Here is a 13,623-nt window from a genome sequence, read left to right on the forward strand (position 1 = left end):
TTGCAGTGTCAACTCTTTATAAGTAACAAAAAAGAATGAGCACAGTTAAAGAAATAAAGAATGGTGTACTTGTAGTTTAAGCACCCCAATATTATTTAAGCAAACAAATGTGCAATATTTGTGTGTGTGTGTGTGTGTGTGTGTGTGGTGGTGGTGGTGGTGGTGGTGGTGGGTGGGTGGGGGTGGGGGGATGAGGGGGGCAAACAAAAACACTAGGGTCAAATAGAGCTGCTCAGAGGTCAAAATCAATACAGAGAAGTTCCATAACAGAACAAGTTTTAAATAATAATAATATCAAATGACTCGTACCTGACCAGATGATCGCAGCTGTTTCCTGTGTAAAGGATTAAAACCAACTTTAGAGCATAACAAAGAAGCAGATAAGCAAGAAACTAGAAGGACATCACAGACCTTTTCGGAATAGCAACATGAAGTTTCTCCATGAATGCTTCAGGGAACTTCTCAAAGAATCGGTGAACTGCTTCAACCGACCTAATCTGAAAACACAAACAAAAATGATCATCGACATATTCTCTATGAAATGAAGAATAAGAGCAATAAAAAAAGACAACAGCAAAACATGTAATTTCACCATTATTTTTACATGTTTGAGGAGCTTGTTTTTGTTGTCAAATATTTGGATTTTTTTCAAGGTACTTTTTTTCCAAAGAACCCCTGCCAAAGGCTATCAGGACTTGGTATTTTGGTTTGAATCAGTATGGTGGACTGATGAGGGGTAGATACATTGTACAAAGAGGAAATGCTCATTGACTACTGCCTTGATTTGTTGGAGTTTAAAACATCTAGAAGCGAATAAGTGAATAACAGTATACTGCATTGGTGAAATGCCCAGCCGTAACACAGAAACAAATAAAAATTTGCAAGTTATTTTGCATCTAGTGTTTCGATGCCATCTAAACTACAAAAGGTGGCTGCATAATCAAATGCACTTGCCATTGACTTACGCCTTGCAAGCATACTGTACAAGCATAGAAATATTAGAAAACAGTACTTGAGAAGTATGACACAAACGGCTAAACAAGAAATGGCAGCACACAATAATAAAGATATAAAATGATAAGGTTGACAGATCTGCGAGAACAACTTCAGGGATAGTATGACAGTAGTTCAAAGATAAAGTTCAAGGAGGTAACCTCTCCCAAGCGATCACGCGCACCAAGGAGAAATCCATATATAGCAGACATTACAGTGTAAAATACATGAATGTCCAAAAGGTAAATCTGCATAAATGGATATTTAGTTTAAGAAATATAATTTTCAGATGTTCACTGCATGTTTCATGTAAGCTCTGCAAAATGGGGACACATATGATACAAGTGATAACTAAAACAATGACAAAAGAACATTTTTCATCATTACATTCAGTACATCAACCCGTTAGTGAATGGAACGCCACAGCACAATTTGGCCCATGTTTGCCCACTAATAGATACTCCCTCTGTCCCAGAATATAGCTCCGTCTTTAGGATTATTTCGCTATTCGTAGTCAAAATTGAAAAGGCTTGACTTTGAAAAAGTCTAAACGTAGCTATATTCTGGGACGGAGGGAGGACGATGGTACATGCAGCCATGTTGACAAGTGTGCTGACTGAGGAAGGTTATTGCAATAATAGTCCTGTTTTGGCTCATGTTATCTCTGGTAGTGGTTGAGAAAATTCCCAGGATGTTGCAAACATAAAGTGCCATTATGCTAGGCAATTGACTTTAAGGCCTACTCAGAATGCAGAATTTTTGTTAGCTAAATGCGGGAATTTGGCAACAAAAAACCATGATGAGAAATTAGACAGATTGACTCATTATTTCTGACCAAACCTATGAGTGTCATCTAGAGATGTTTACTGTTTATTTTCAACGGTCATAGTTCGAAAGTTATTATGGCTGCCCATGATTCTGACAATATAACAAAAGTTCGGAGAGCTGGAACAACAATTTAAAGCAAGCAAAGGTTACTTACTGACACCACTGGAGCCCATAAACAAAGGATTGTGATGGCATTATGGTTATCTGCAAGCATTGTAAGAACCAACTAATTACATGTAATGAACTCATCTTTTAAGTAGTGAGACACTGAGACTATTAATATTTAGAAAGAGATAGGCACTTCTCCCAGGAAAATTTACCAAATACACAATAATGAATATTATAGGATCCGAGGGTGTGGACAAGAAAAAATATATCATTGTGACGTGTGAAAAAAAGAAATATTTACATACTCTTTGAGAAAAAATCATGCCAGGCATACTGTAAACCTCTGAAATTGATGACAGCTCTTGTTGGTTTTACAAGAGGTTTTATCTGCATAATAAAGGCCACACTTTAGAGTGCAAAGATCAATTCTTACAAATATTGGAAACTGAAAAACTAAACCTTTCCTGAAGAAAATAGGTGAACGAAAATTTTGCACCAAGGATAATAATCCAAAAGGCAACGTATCTGCAAATAAATATAGTAATTAATGATGCACTTCCCAATTTGTTAGCAGAATCACAGTATTATGCTTCAAAGATCTACAGGATTACTTGATATAGTCCAGGGGACTCTCATGCATGCCTCTTCCAACATAATTATTCTCCTTCAACAAAGAATAAAACGTCAGATATCCTTAGCAGAAGATATTGCATACAAAGATTTAAAAGAGGACAGGAAGATAGAATGTGCTTAAAAAGGACAAGGACCTGATGCATCCACTTAACAAGGCGTACAGCAGACCAGCGGTAGCAAGCCTCGGTCAAACCATGGCAACAAGGGACACTAGTAAGTAGGCTCATTATTATCTTAACACCAAAATATGCACCAATTACAAAACCATATATCTTGAATGTAGCTGAGTGCGTCCCATCTTGAAGCGCCTTGCTGGGAAATGATAAAGCCATTAGAAGTTTGATCACAAAGGTACAAACATAACAAAAGAGAAAAGTATCAAGTGCTGGATTTTAAATCATAAGTTAGGAATTCCAGTGATTTTACAGGAAAATAAATATCAAGTGCTATTTGGAGTTGATGCCAAGTAATTTCACTTCACAATTAATAACAAACAGACCATATTTCAACCAAGCCAGTAAAGATATCATTCGATAAGAAAGACCAATTCTAACCTTTGAATGGCATTACATTATCAGACCTATGTGGCCAACACAGCACCTATAACCATCTTATCTCTTTACAACGTGCTACTTGTCAAGTATCAGGATTTATTTTATGTTTTTCATTATTCACCCTGAATCACCCCGTATTTGTTGTTCCTTTGTGTTTCAAAACCTTCAAATATGTCATTGCCAGATGATAATTACGTTAAGCACTATATTTCATCTAACTGATTTCTTTTTGCTTAAGTTAGGGTAGGAATAAATTTTCAAAACACACAAATGGATGGGAAAAAACATACACATATAGGTAACAAATCGTCAATGAAGCTACAGTGAACCAACAGAATCGCCACAACACTCTGGTGATTGCAGATCCACGAGATGTTGAATAGGCACCATACATCATCAGAATATCCAGTAGACCTTCCTCAAAAACAAAAAGGTAGCAAACAATATTAGTCATCAGCAAGATGTTTTACACAGCTGATCATATAATCGTTAAAAAAATTCAGTACTAACTCTCAACAAATTTCATTGCGACATAAGTTGGGCCCAGACTAAAAAGTTGCAATACGGTCTTCATGTCAAAACTATCATTGTTAAAGGCAATGATAGTTAGTGCCTGCATCAACATAATAGAACCACACTTAGATTATTACACCGCAGTACATAACTCATTAAACATTGGCAATATGAAACACAAAATAAGAAAACAAAATCCATCCTCATGGCCAGGAGAACAAAGAAGTCATTGTATCGCCTGCTAAACATCAATTTCAAGATACCATTGATGGTAATTTTTTGCTTGGGTGTGCAAAAATATAGATGCAGGCAAAGTCAAACACATACGTAAATTAATAAATGTTGGTTCATATTAGAGCAATATACAATCTTGGAACGTAAATAAATCACTGGTAAATAATAGTGTGCTAGGAAACTAAAAGAGTAAATTAGATGGGGGGTCCCCAAACTATTTCAGGGTTCGCGTCCAGGTCCCAAAAAACTATGAAGTTGCACTTTTGCGCCCCCCCCCCCCCCCCCTCCACCCAAACAGAAAAAAAAAGGGACTCCATTCTTCACTTTTCTCAGCTCCCAAGTGCGAATATAGTGAGAACCTGTATTTGGAGAAAAACTGTGTATTTGTTGTTTGTTGCAGATTTGTGGACTTTATGATGTTCTGTAGATCCTCTACCGTGCACGCATGCAAGAGGCCATGAGTTTCACCTAGGGGACACCAATGGGATAAACTAGCCATAATAGAGAGGAAAAAAATCTCAATTGCACTATTGCATACCTAGCAACTCAACACGTGGAATAAAAAACCAATCCTAGGATTCAATAAAGTAATTATGAATGAAGAGGTGGGCGGCTGGAAACCAAAAATTTTTGCATGGTTAGGATTTGTGCTCACCTGAAACATCATAATTAGGAAAATCCAAAGGCGATGAAAGCTGTGGTAAAGATGAAGAAAAGTCCTATGTTCCACAAAAGATGTCTTTCCATAGTGATGGTTCCTACCTAACAAGCCCTGCAAAACAAAATGTGCATTACATAATGGAAAAAGGCAGGGAATTTGCAAGAGAATGGCAGTAAAATCCAGCATCAGAATGTTGAAGATAGCTGTTGATCCACACTGACAGAAAATGAGGAGCAAGAACCAAATTCTTCATTTGTATTATTCTACATGTAGTTCCCTTTAGTCAACCTTAGCTTATCCAAATAAGCCACTTTTTTCGTCTTTTGACTAATAAGCCTAAAAGGGTGCACGTCAGAACGGCAAATATAAAACAAGAACAAACACCATGGCTGAAAATTAAAAGCTCCCCATTCCTAACCATTTCCAAAAATCTTTATCGCTAACAATCTGCACTTCTCATAGCAATCTTCTCCCATTCAAGTAAGCAAATGAAAGCCAGATTTGTGAAGCTCGTCAAGCAGAGCCAGCATCAGCACTACAGAAGGTGAGGAGCAGAGAACCTCAGTTCATGTTGTGGGTGATGAGTAGCTTGTGTCATTAGAAATTTATCAAAACAGTAAGACTGATATCCATCAGCATCCAGGTAAAGTTAAGCCAACTCAGGAAGATAAGGAAATTGTTTGTTGTGACATCAGCTTCTGTAAAAGGAAAGCTGACACTGAAGCTTGATTAAATTGGGTGGAAGGAAGGGGGGGGGGGCATATCTCATATTTGTTGGCATGATGATCAAGGGGAGCAGAAGATATTAACAATCACCAAAAGTCTACATACATACAAATACTGATTTGGCTACATCTACCAAAAGATTTAAATAATTGTGACTATAACAAACCTTCTCCTTCCTACTGGGCTTTGAGAAAAATGGGTTGCTCAGCTTCCACGGCCAGTCTAGGTTAAAGCACTTGTTAGACCTGGAAGGAACCACAAAAGATTATGAAAAATAGGAACAAATCAACAAAACCAAAGAACTCAATTCATCTGCTTACCAGAAAAACTCATTGAAATCATCATAATTTCTCCATGCAGAATGTGGTGCGCGCCCGTTCTTATTATTGGCTGCTTCCTGCACCAGAATTAACATCAAGAAAACCATTGAGGACCAAACATAAGAAGTGATATTAGCTCAGCCAGCAGCCACGCTTACCGCAGCAATGACATCATACAAAGGAGAAATGACGTTTTCAAGAAATGAGACACTGCCATCAGAACTGCAGCTTTTAGCTGGCTCTGCAGTTTGTTTTCGCAGAATCTCCTCCAGTTCTCTTGCTAGCTGCAAAGTTGAAACAGTTCGCGTCATGTGTAACTCAAGGTATTGTCAAAGATTATCAATTTTCGAGTAACTTGCTCAGACAAGAACTACTCAGACAGACACGTCCTGAATCCAGACATGGCAAACTTCAAAAACTGGTGTTTGGGTTCAGCTAGGATGAAAAAAAATTATATTCAAAGTAAGTTTTGATATTATTTTACTAACATTAATATAAATGATTATTTAATAGCACATAAACTACCAGGTAAGAAACATTTAGTGGTTAAAAGGTATAAATAAGTCTCAGAAGTTTGTTGTAAATGTACATAGGCTTCACCAGTTCACTATCAAAAGGGAAGTTCATCCACATTTCCAAACTTCAACTAACGTAATGCGGACATGGAGTGATCATGAACGACACGTAGGTGTAACTAAAGAAATGTTTGCATGCCAAGGGGCTGCCGTGGCCCAGTTGGTCTGAAACACCAGTGCCCTCAATCCTCCCGTTGCATGTGCCTCTCCAGATCACATAGCGTCGACACTGCTCCCAACCACCTTGGACATTCCAGGAAGGTTAGGATACGAGTCATTTCACATGTGACATACTCCGACATCAGGATGCAAATTTGACGCAGCAACAATAATTTCTGAAATAATAGTGGCGAGCACAACTGAACAACAAAGATATATTTAGGTTGCATAATTAGAAGCATCCAAAGCAAAGCAACTTTGCATGCCAACACAGTAAAAGAAGCAGGGAAGGAGTCCTAGAAGTTCGTGCTACCACTATTTCTTTTAGTTTCTCAGTACTGTTCTACCACACCATGCACTTATATAAGTCTGATTCACCTAAGCCTCATACAACGGAGCATGTTAAATGTCACAGAGACATAAAAGGAAGAAAAGGGACAAACATGTCATACTTACTGATGTGTGCATCATTGAAAAAAAAATTCCCCCCAGCTAAAGGGGGAATCTAACGGTATGATTACACAATATTTTCAGCAAAAACAGGAAAATAAAGGAAAATTATGAACCACAAAAAACTCTAATAGATAACTCCACTAGAATTACAGACTTACATGGTGAAATATGTAGCATAAGCCCTCAGGAAGAAATCGTACATTGGCAGCTTCACCCCACATCAAGTAGTATAAACACACATATAGCAACTTCTTTTCCTTTGTCAAAGAATCAGTGCTAAGAGAAAATGTACAATATATTAAAACAAAATGAGGCAATAAGGAGTTAAATAGATTGGTGCAGAATATTTTAAAAAGCATACTTATTCCAGATGGGACGAGTAGGCAGGTAGTTGCACCATTTGATATAGTTATCAAGGGCTTTGGAGAACACAGCATGCACAGCACCATCATCGATTTTCTAGCAACAAACGGAAATAATGATAACAATAAAAATGTGAAAAACTTCAAGCAATATAGAGATGAATATCTTGGGGGCTGAACCTGATAACTGATTTCAAACTGTTACCATATCACCGTATCTTTAAAAAAGAAAAGGATAAACCTTTGAATTTAAATGTTAAATAGTATAGCAACTTCAGTGGTCAAGCAAGAAATTGGTGGGTACTGAGTACTATGTCATGGCAGGGTAGACACTGTACAGAAGAGGGTCAGGCTGGCATGGTTAAGAATAAGGTAACAGAAGTGAAGAGCAAGATATACTTACAATTAGTGTGCTTTCTATATTTATAGGTTCAGTAATTCTGACCATGGATAATCAGTGTTATCTTTAATATTAAACTAAATCAGCTCAAAAAGCAATTAGTGTATGTGATATAGAAAACCTATCAATTGGAAACCATGGCCAAACAAAAAATAAACCTTGAACATCACAGTTTAGTATGTTATTATTGTCAGAGTTCACAGGTGCCAGATTGCAGAATCAATTACACTGACAAAAAAACAAGAAAAAGTTTCCACTTATGATAATGGTGTTACTGGTTCAAGCATTTACATCAATTCATACAGATTAGCAAAGTGCACAAAACTATCAGCAATATCCAGTGCGTGCACCACAGACTAATGGCCAGCACAGAACTAGAAAATTATTATATTTTTCCAAAAAAAGAGGTTATAAATAGATAACAGATACTTCAGGTGTACACACCTGCCACAACCATTCTTTCTTCTTTGAAAGTGAGCACAGCATCTTTACTAGAGAATAATTCAGACACATGGTACCTCAAGAATGCAGGGAAATTTCTCCACTTAATCATGACCATGACCAAGCTTTTCATGAATTCAAAAGGCAATTCAGAAAAGAGCTACTTACTAAACACGAAGGCATTATAAATGCTAAAGAAAAGGACAGAAACTCAAGAAAGAATATCGGAAAAATGATAAACTATACTAAGGTGACAAGGTAAGGTTGTTCAATTTCAAAAAAAAAATTTGCACCAATCAGATCCAAAATTATGATGCGCAGAAACAGTGGAATGGTGTCAAACAATCACATACCGGTTCATTCCCTGATGGCTTGCCCACCCGAGACTGTTCATTTGCCAATAGGTGAATGATATGCTCCCTTTGGTTTTTCACATTACCTTCCTGCAAAAATGAGGGATTGGGAATTTCCACTAAGGCAACAACACTTCAAAGTATTGCCATATAATGCATTAAGACTGCATACAGAAGTTATAACTGCACTAGACTATATATTTAACAATGGTGATGCATGTCAATGCCATGTCATCACATTCTTTTCCTAGCATCTGATTTTCCATCCAATGATCAATGACCAGAGATGGGTCCAAAAGCACAATGAAAAGGTACATGTGAATTTAGAACCTAGCATTACCATATTTGCAGGATGTATTTCAATTGTCAACAAAATACATGATGCGTATAGGATCTGTATTCATATTCATTTTATCCTCCTTCAATCACTCACTTTTCAACTTAGTGAAATATGGTCTTTAACATGTCTATGACCATCCAAAAGTACTCACGCAACTAACTGGCTACAGCCTACAGTTAAAAAGATAAAACGATTGCAAACTCAGAGACCATACTTTTGACCATCTTTGACTCCTTTCTTCCATGTTGAAACTTAAAAACATCACAGAATATACAGTCAAGGTTACGAAGCAAAAAAAGAGTCAGTAAGGAATGGCCAGGATTGTTATAACTTCAGCATACCAAATGTGCATGCTACGCTTTTTAATATAGTTTTCATGTTTGGCGTGACCGATGATATACCTGTTTTGCAATTTACAGTAAGACTCAAAAGTGCAACAGCATACAGATTTACTATTGCAGCAATTTGATCCACATATAGTTGACGATGACGCTAAGCAAATCTATCGGACTTTTCAGCAATTGCTAGGTTGGCAACTAACATTTGTCGTCTAACAGCAATACAACAAAATGAGCCTGTTCTGCTGTGATATGATTACAGTATTTATCATCTTGGAAAATGCACGTGGTGAAGATTGATAAGTTCCACCTTAAAACACTGACCTGAAATCCAAATACACATTGCAATAGATCCAGCATATCTGAATTCCTAGCATCAGGGACTGAAAAGGTACCAGGGAGCCTGGGAAGATCCCTATGGTACTGCAGAATTGATATTGCTGCTCTCACCTGAAATTCAAACAATGCAAACGGTATAACGACTTCAAGGCCTAGAAATCCGGCAATAACAGGACTTTGAACAATTACCTCCGGAAAAGTCACAATTGCATTAGTGGTAGTAGACAATGCATCTAGAGGAATAATATTATATGGAACAACATCCTCCGTCCTCGCGGCATCCTTTTGCATGACCTTTTTCATCTGAGAAAAACAGAATGAGTAAATTGGTCACAAAAGGCAAAACCTTTTACTGGTTTTGATTATATTCAAGGGTGGAAATTTTTTCCTCAAACAACACAGGAGAACTGTGTCATTCCATCAAGGGAGAAAAATATGTACAAAGGAGTGGCCAAGAGACCTATCCAGGACACACACAACAGGCACAGTTCTCAGCCGACTAGGATAATGAGATGGAAGCCCTTTCGAAGTTACTTGCACCACCAAGGAACACAAGTTCGTAACCAGCAGATATCAAGCTTTTGTTGGTCACTTTGATCTTGATGATATAATATGCAACTCACTCAACCATTTGTCTACAAACAGGTGATTAAAGAACATGCCAACATGATAGACACATAACATCCTTTCCACTCAGAACCTTACACTAGGGAGGAAATTTAGGGGATGGTGAGAAAAACTCCCTGCAATGCCCTATTTGCTCCAATAACTAAAAGCTCTTAACAATAATTTAGTAGCATTTAGATTTAACGTAGCTTCAATAACAATTTACTTTAGCTTAAATAAAAACTTTAGCTTGTTCGAACTCAATGTGCTATATCATTATGAAATTATAAGCTCCTTGCATGTATGGAGGATCTAAAAGTTAAAAACCTTTGTTTTGTAAATTTCACTGTTGAATAAAGCTTAGGTTACATATCTACACATATACACATAGAACTCGTTGAGTTTTATCAAATATAACTGGATTGACATTGCCTTCCTAGGGACCAGTAGATAGATGAACCACTCAAAACAATATAGACAAGATAAAAATATATATATTTCAATTCTCAACACCAGATACAAATAATTAAATATCAAGAATAAGAATAGAAACCTCTTCAGATATCAAATTTTTTGCATCCTCAGGTGAAATTTCCTTAGTCATATCCTCTATTACTGACCATAAGACCTTCAACGTCGCAAGCACCTTTTTCCGCTTCAGAGTTTTCCGTTCCAACCTGTTGAAACAAAGAGTAGTTAAATTGCAGCAGTGCCACAAATTTATTTCAGTTATGCTTGATACTTACTCTCCAAGGTTACCACTGAACACGGCTGATTCCCTCAACTTCATTTCATCTTCAATCAGCTCATCCACTTTATGCTTTTCTCTATAAAGCTTGTAAAATTCTTGCAGTTTAGCGATATCCTGACTTCGGTCTATAGCACCGCCATCCCTCTTTGCTAGTTTTTGCTAAATTGGTAAACCAAAAGGAGCTGTTAAAATAAGTTACTTATAAAGTTATAAATTCTAAAGTTCTATTGTAGAACAATTCATCATTTATGGTCCAAGAGATATGGTGTGCGCTAATGTGGTGCAACTGGGTTACTTCAAATTATAACTTATAAAGATTAATTTTAGAACAATTCGTCATTATTATATGCTACAGCACCCACAATGAAATGTGAACAGTCTACTAAAAGAACAAGTTAAAAAATTGCAAAATGCTCCCTATGTACATGAGTGTATGTCATTCGAGAGAACTGCAGCCAACATTTCCAATTGTGTCTTACAAAGGATAATATTTGTAGATTCATCACCCAAAAAGAACCACAGCCATGGGGACTCATGGTGACATATTTCTATAGCTTTTATCAACAAAATATGATGGAAGCAAAATTGAAAGTATTTTCTCCAGTACCATAGAAGTTCAATAAAAGGATATCTCCAAGTCATAGAAGTTCAAAAAAAAAGGATATCTTAAAGTATGGAATCACACTATTAAGTGTAGCTGAAATGGACATACCCTGATTACTGACATCAAACCTGTTTTGAATTGCAATACTCCTCTTCCTTCGCTATTTGGATCTAAATTCTGGGCTAGTGCGTAAGCATGCTCACAAACTGCACAAGGTAAAAAGTAAAAACACGTACAAATTAAGCATAGTCATAAAATCTTGCAGTCACTAGTACACAACTGTTAGCTTGATCAAAGTATATGCCATCTTCGACGATGCAACACAAGTGTAGCAGGCTTAAAGCGCAGCAAAATTGTACAGAATTATGCCGAAATCTAGATAAGGAGCGTAATAAAGTAGTATAGCCACTGCTAAATACGGAGGCGCCTACGTGTTGTGCCCTCAAACTCTGTACAGAATTATGCCAAAATCTAGAGAGCGAGCGTAATAAAGTGGTGCAGCCAGTACTAAGATAGTGTTTGGTTCGTGCTAAGGTAATGTAAACGCAAAGGGAATCAGATTACAGTGTATTTGGAGGTGGAATAGGTGATTGCCCTCTTTGTTTGGTTGCACTTTGGTAACGTAATCAGATTACTGTGTGGGTGCTATATCTGATTACGGTGGGGGAGGAGGGGTAACAAGCTTGTATAGATATTATTTAGGTAAGGGATTCGATTACAGTGTCAATTGGTTACAAACCACTGCAACCAAACATATGTAATGGGATTCGTTACCTTCAGTAATCAAATTACGTTACATTTGAGCCAACCAAACACTACCTAAATACGGACGCGGCTACGTGTTCTGCCCCCAAACTCCGTCGGAACTGAAATGGTAGCAAAACTTACGAATCCTCGCGACGGTGGGGTCCTCATCCTGGATCTCGTCGGCGGCGCGGAGCACCTCCTCGATGTGCACGTTGTTGCCGAGCGACGACGGCACGACCCCGGCGATGCCGGTGACCGGGTGGCCGTAGCCGCCGGCGAGCCGCTCCCCGCGCAGCGCCGCCCGCACCAGCCGCTCCCAGTTGGCCTCCGCCCTCGACATCGCGGAAGCCCTCGGATCTCAGCGCCCAGTCACTCGCGCGCTCAGAGGCCGCTAGCCATAGCCCCGCTCGCTACAAGCTGCTGCGATCAAGTGGCGAGGGAGACGGGAGGCTAGGGTTTCGAAAGCCGCGGGCGCGCGGAGGCGGGGTGTGGTGGCGCTCGAGCTGTGAGCGAGGAAAGGAAGTAGAGGTGGTCTCTCTTCTGGTGAGCAGAAATTTGGGGGATATTTAAGGAATTGCCACCGTTGCAAATGGCACTCCTTCATTTGCCACTTTTACGGGAGCTTCTACGGTTTTGCCATCGCGAACGAAGCGAGGCAACAGATTTGCCATTATTGCTGACGTGGCACGCCACGTCCCCGCGACAGCGTGTCTTAGGGGTGCCAAAAGACCCTCATGCCCCCGTCGTTCTCCTCCGTTAACAGGGGACCCGACGCCATCCCCTTCCCCGTCTCCCCCCCCACTTCTCCCCTTCTCCCCCCAGGCCTCCCTCCTCCCCGACGAAAAACCTAGGTCTAGCGCGGCGGCGGCGGCGGCGGGGACTGGGGGGGGGGGGGGGGGGGGGGCCATCCATTTCCCCATTCCCATTTCCCCCGTTCCCCATTTACTCCCTTCCTTCCCTACGCAGGGGGTCAGCAGCCCCCCCCCCCCCCGCTAGTCGTCCCTTCTTCCCCCATCCGCCACGCGCAAGCCATGTCGCAGGCTGGAGCGTCATCAAGTGTGAGGAGGCCGGTTCTAGATGCTCTTGTCGGTGAGGAGACGGGCTTACCTTTGATCCAGTGCCCTTTGTGCCGTAGGGCACGGGTAGTTGAGCGGCGCACACAGCAAGGTTCGGTGAACTACGGTAGGATATACATAAAATGTCCAAGGAATGATAGATGGGTGAGTTTGATTTCGGTTTTTTACTTTCGGCATTTGCATTTGATGCTAGACTCATAGTTCATGGCTTGCAGATAAATGTGACTTGATGTTCAGTTTCGGTTGACTTGCTGTTCAGATTGCAGATAAATGTGAGTACTACAGGTGGCAAAGGTTTTATTTCAAAGATTTGGTTGATGCCAAGGTGATTGAAGTGCTTAATTGTGGGGAAGTTGATGACCAAGTTGATGACCAAGAAGTTGAGTCCATGGGGCGTGCAGACAGGGCAGTTGCAAGTTTGAGATTGGAGAAGGAAGCCATGGAGGCCAAGCTGGATAAAATGATGAATGCCTTGTTGCTGTTGACTGTGTTGCTTGTAGGATTTATGG

At 39.5% G+C, this 13,623-nt stretch overlaps 1 protein-coding gene across 1 annotated transcript in view; it reads right to left on the reverse strand.

The window, feature by feature from the left end:
* LOC101755010 (callose synthase 9) overlaps positions 1–12,576 on the reverse strand; it is a 25,356-nt gene extending 12,780 nt beyond the window's left edge. The window contains exons 1-23 of the mRNA XM_004985893.3: positions 12,180–12,576; positions 11,400–11,497; positions 10,683–10,846; positions 10,490–10,613; positions 9,520–9,633; positions 9,316–9,441; positions 8,314–8,403; positions 7,119–7,216; positions 6,916–7,033; positions 5,729–5,854; positions 5,571–5,647; positions 5,417–5,495; positions 4,519–4,635; positions 3,627–3,729; positions 3,407–3,530; positions 2,697–2,874; positions 2,541–2,593; positions 2,394–2,454; positions 2,235–2,316; positions 1,976–2,025; positions 1,155–1,241; positions 412–497; positions 310–334 (exon numbers count right to left, since the gene is read on the reverse strand). Of these exons, the coding sequence (XP_004985950.1) occupies positions 310–334; positions 412–497; positions 1,155–1,241; positions 1,976–2,025; positions 2,235–2,316; positions 2,394–2,454; positions 2,541–2,593; positions 2,697–2,874; positions 3,407–3,530; positions 3,627–3,729; positions 4,519–4,635; positions 5,417–5,495; positions 5,571–5,647; positions 5,729–5,854; positions 6,916–7,033; positions 7,119–7,216; positions 8,314–8,403; positions 9,316–9,441; positions 9,520–9,633; positions 10,490–10,613; positions 10,683–10,846; positions 11,400–11,497; positions 12,180–12,378 (2,379 nt within the window). The 5' untranslated portion in view covers positions 12,379–12,576. The remainder of the gene's footprint in view (positions 1–309; positions 335–411; positions 498–1,154; positions 1,242–1,975; positions 2,026–2,234; positions 2,317–2,393; positions 2,455–2,540; positions 2,594–2,696; positions 2,875–3,406; positions 3,531–3,626; positions 3,730–4,518; positions 4,636–5,416; positions 5,496–5,570; positions 5,648–5,728; positions 5,855–6,915; positions 7,034–7,118; positions 7,217–8,313; positions 8,404–9,315; positions 9,442–9,519; positions 9,634–10,489; positions 10,614–10,682; positions 10,847–11,399; positions 11,498–12,179) is intronic.
* Positions 12,577–13,623: the final 1,047 nt, after the last annotated feature.

Source organism: Setaria italica, chromosome IX (genome assembly GCF_000263155.2).
Source record: "Setaria italica strain Yugu1 chromosome IX, Setaria_italica_v2.0, whole genome shotgun sequence".
Classification (NCBI taxonomy): domain Eukaryota; kingdom Viridiplantae; phylum Streptophyta; class Magnoliopsida; order Poales; family Poaceae; genus Setaria; species Setaria italica.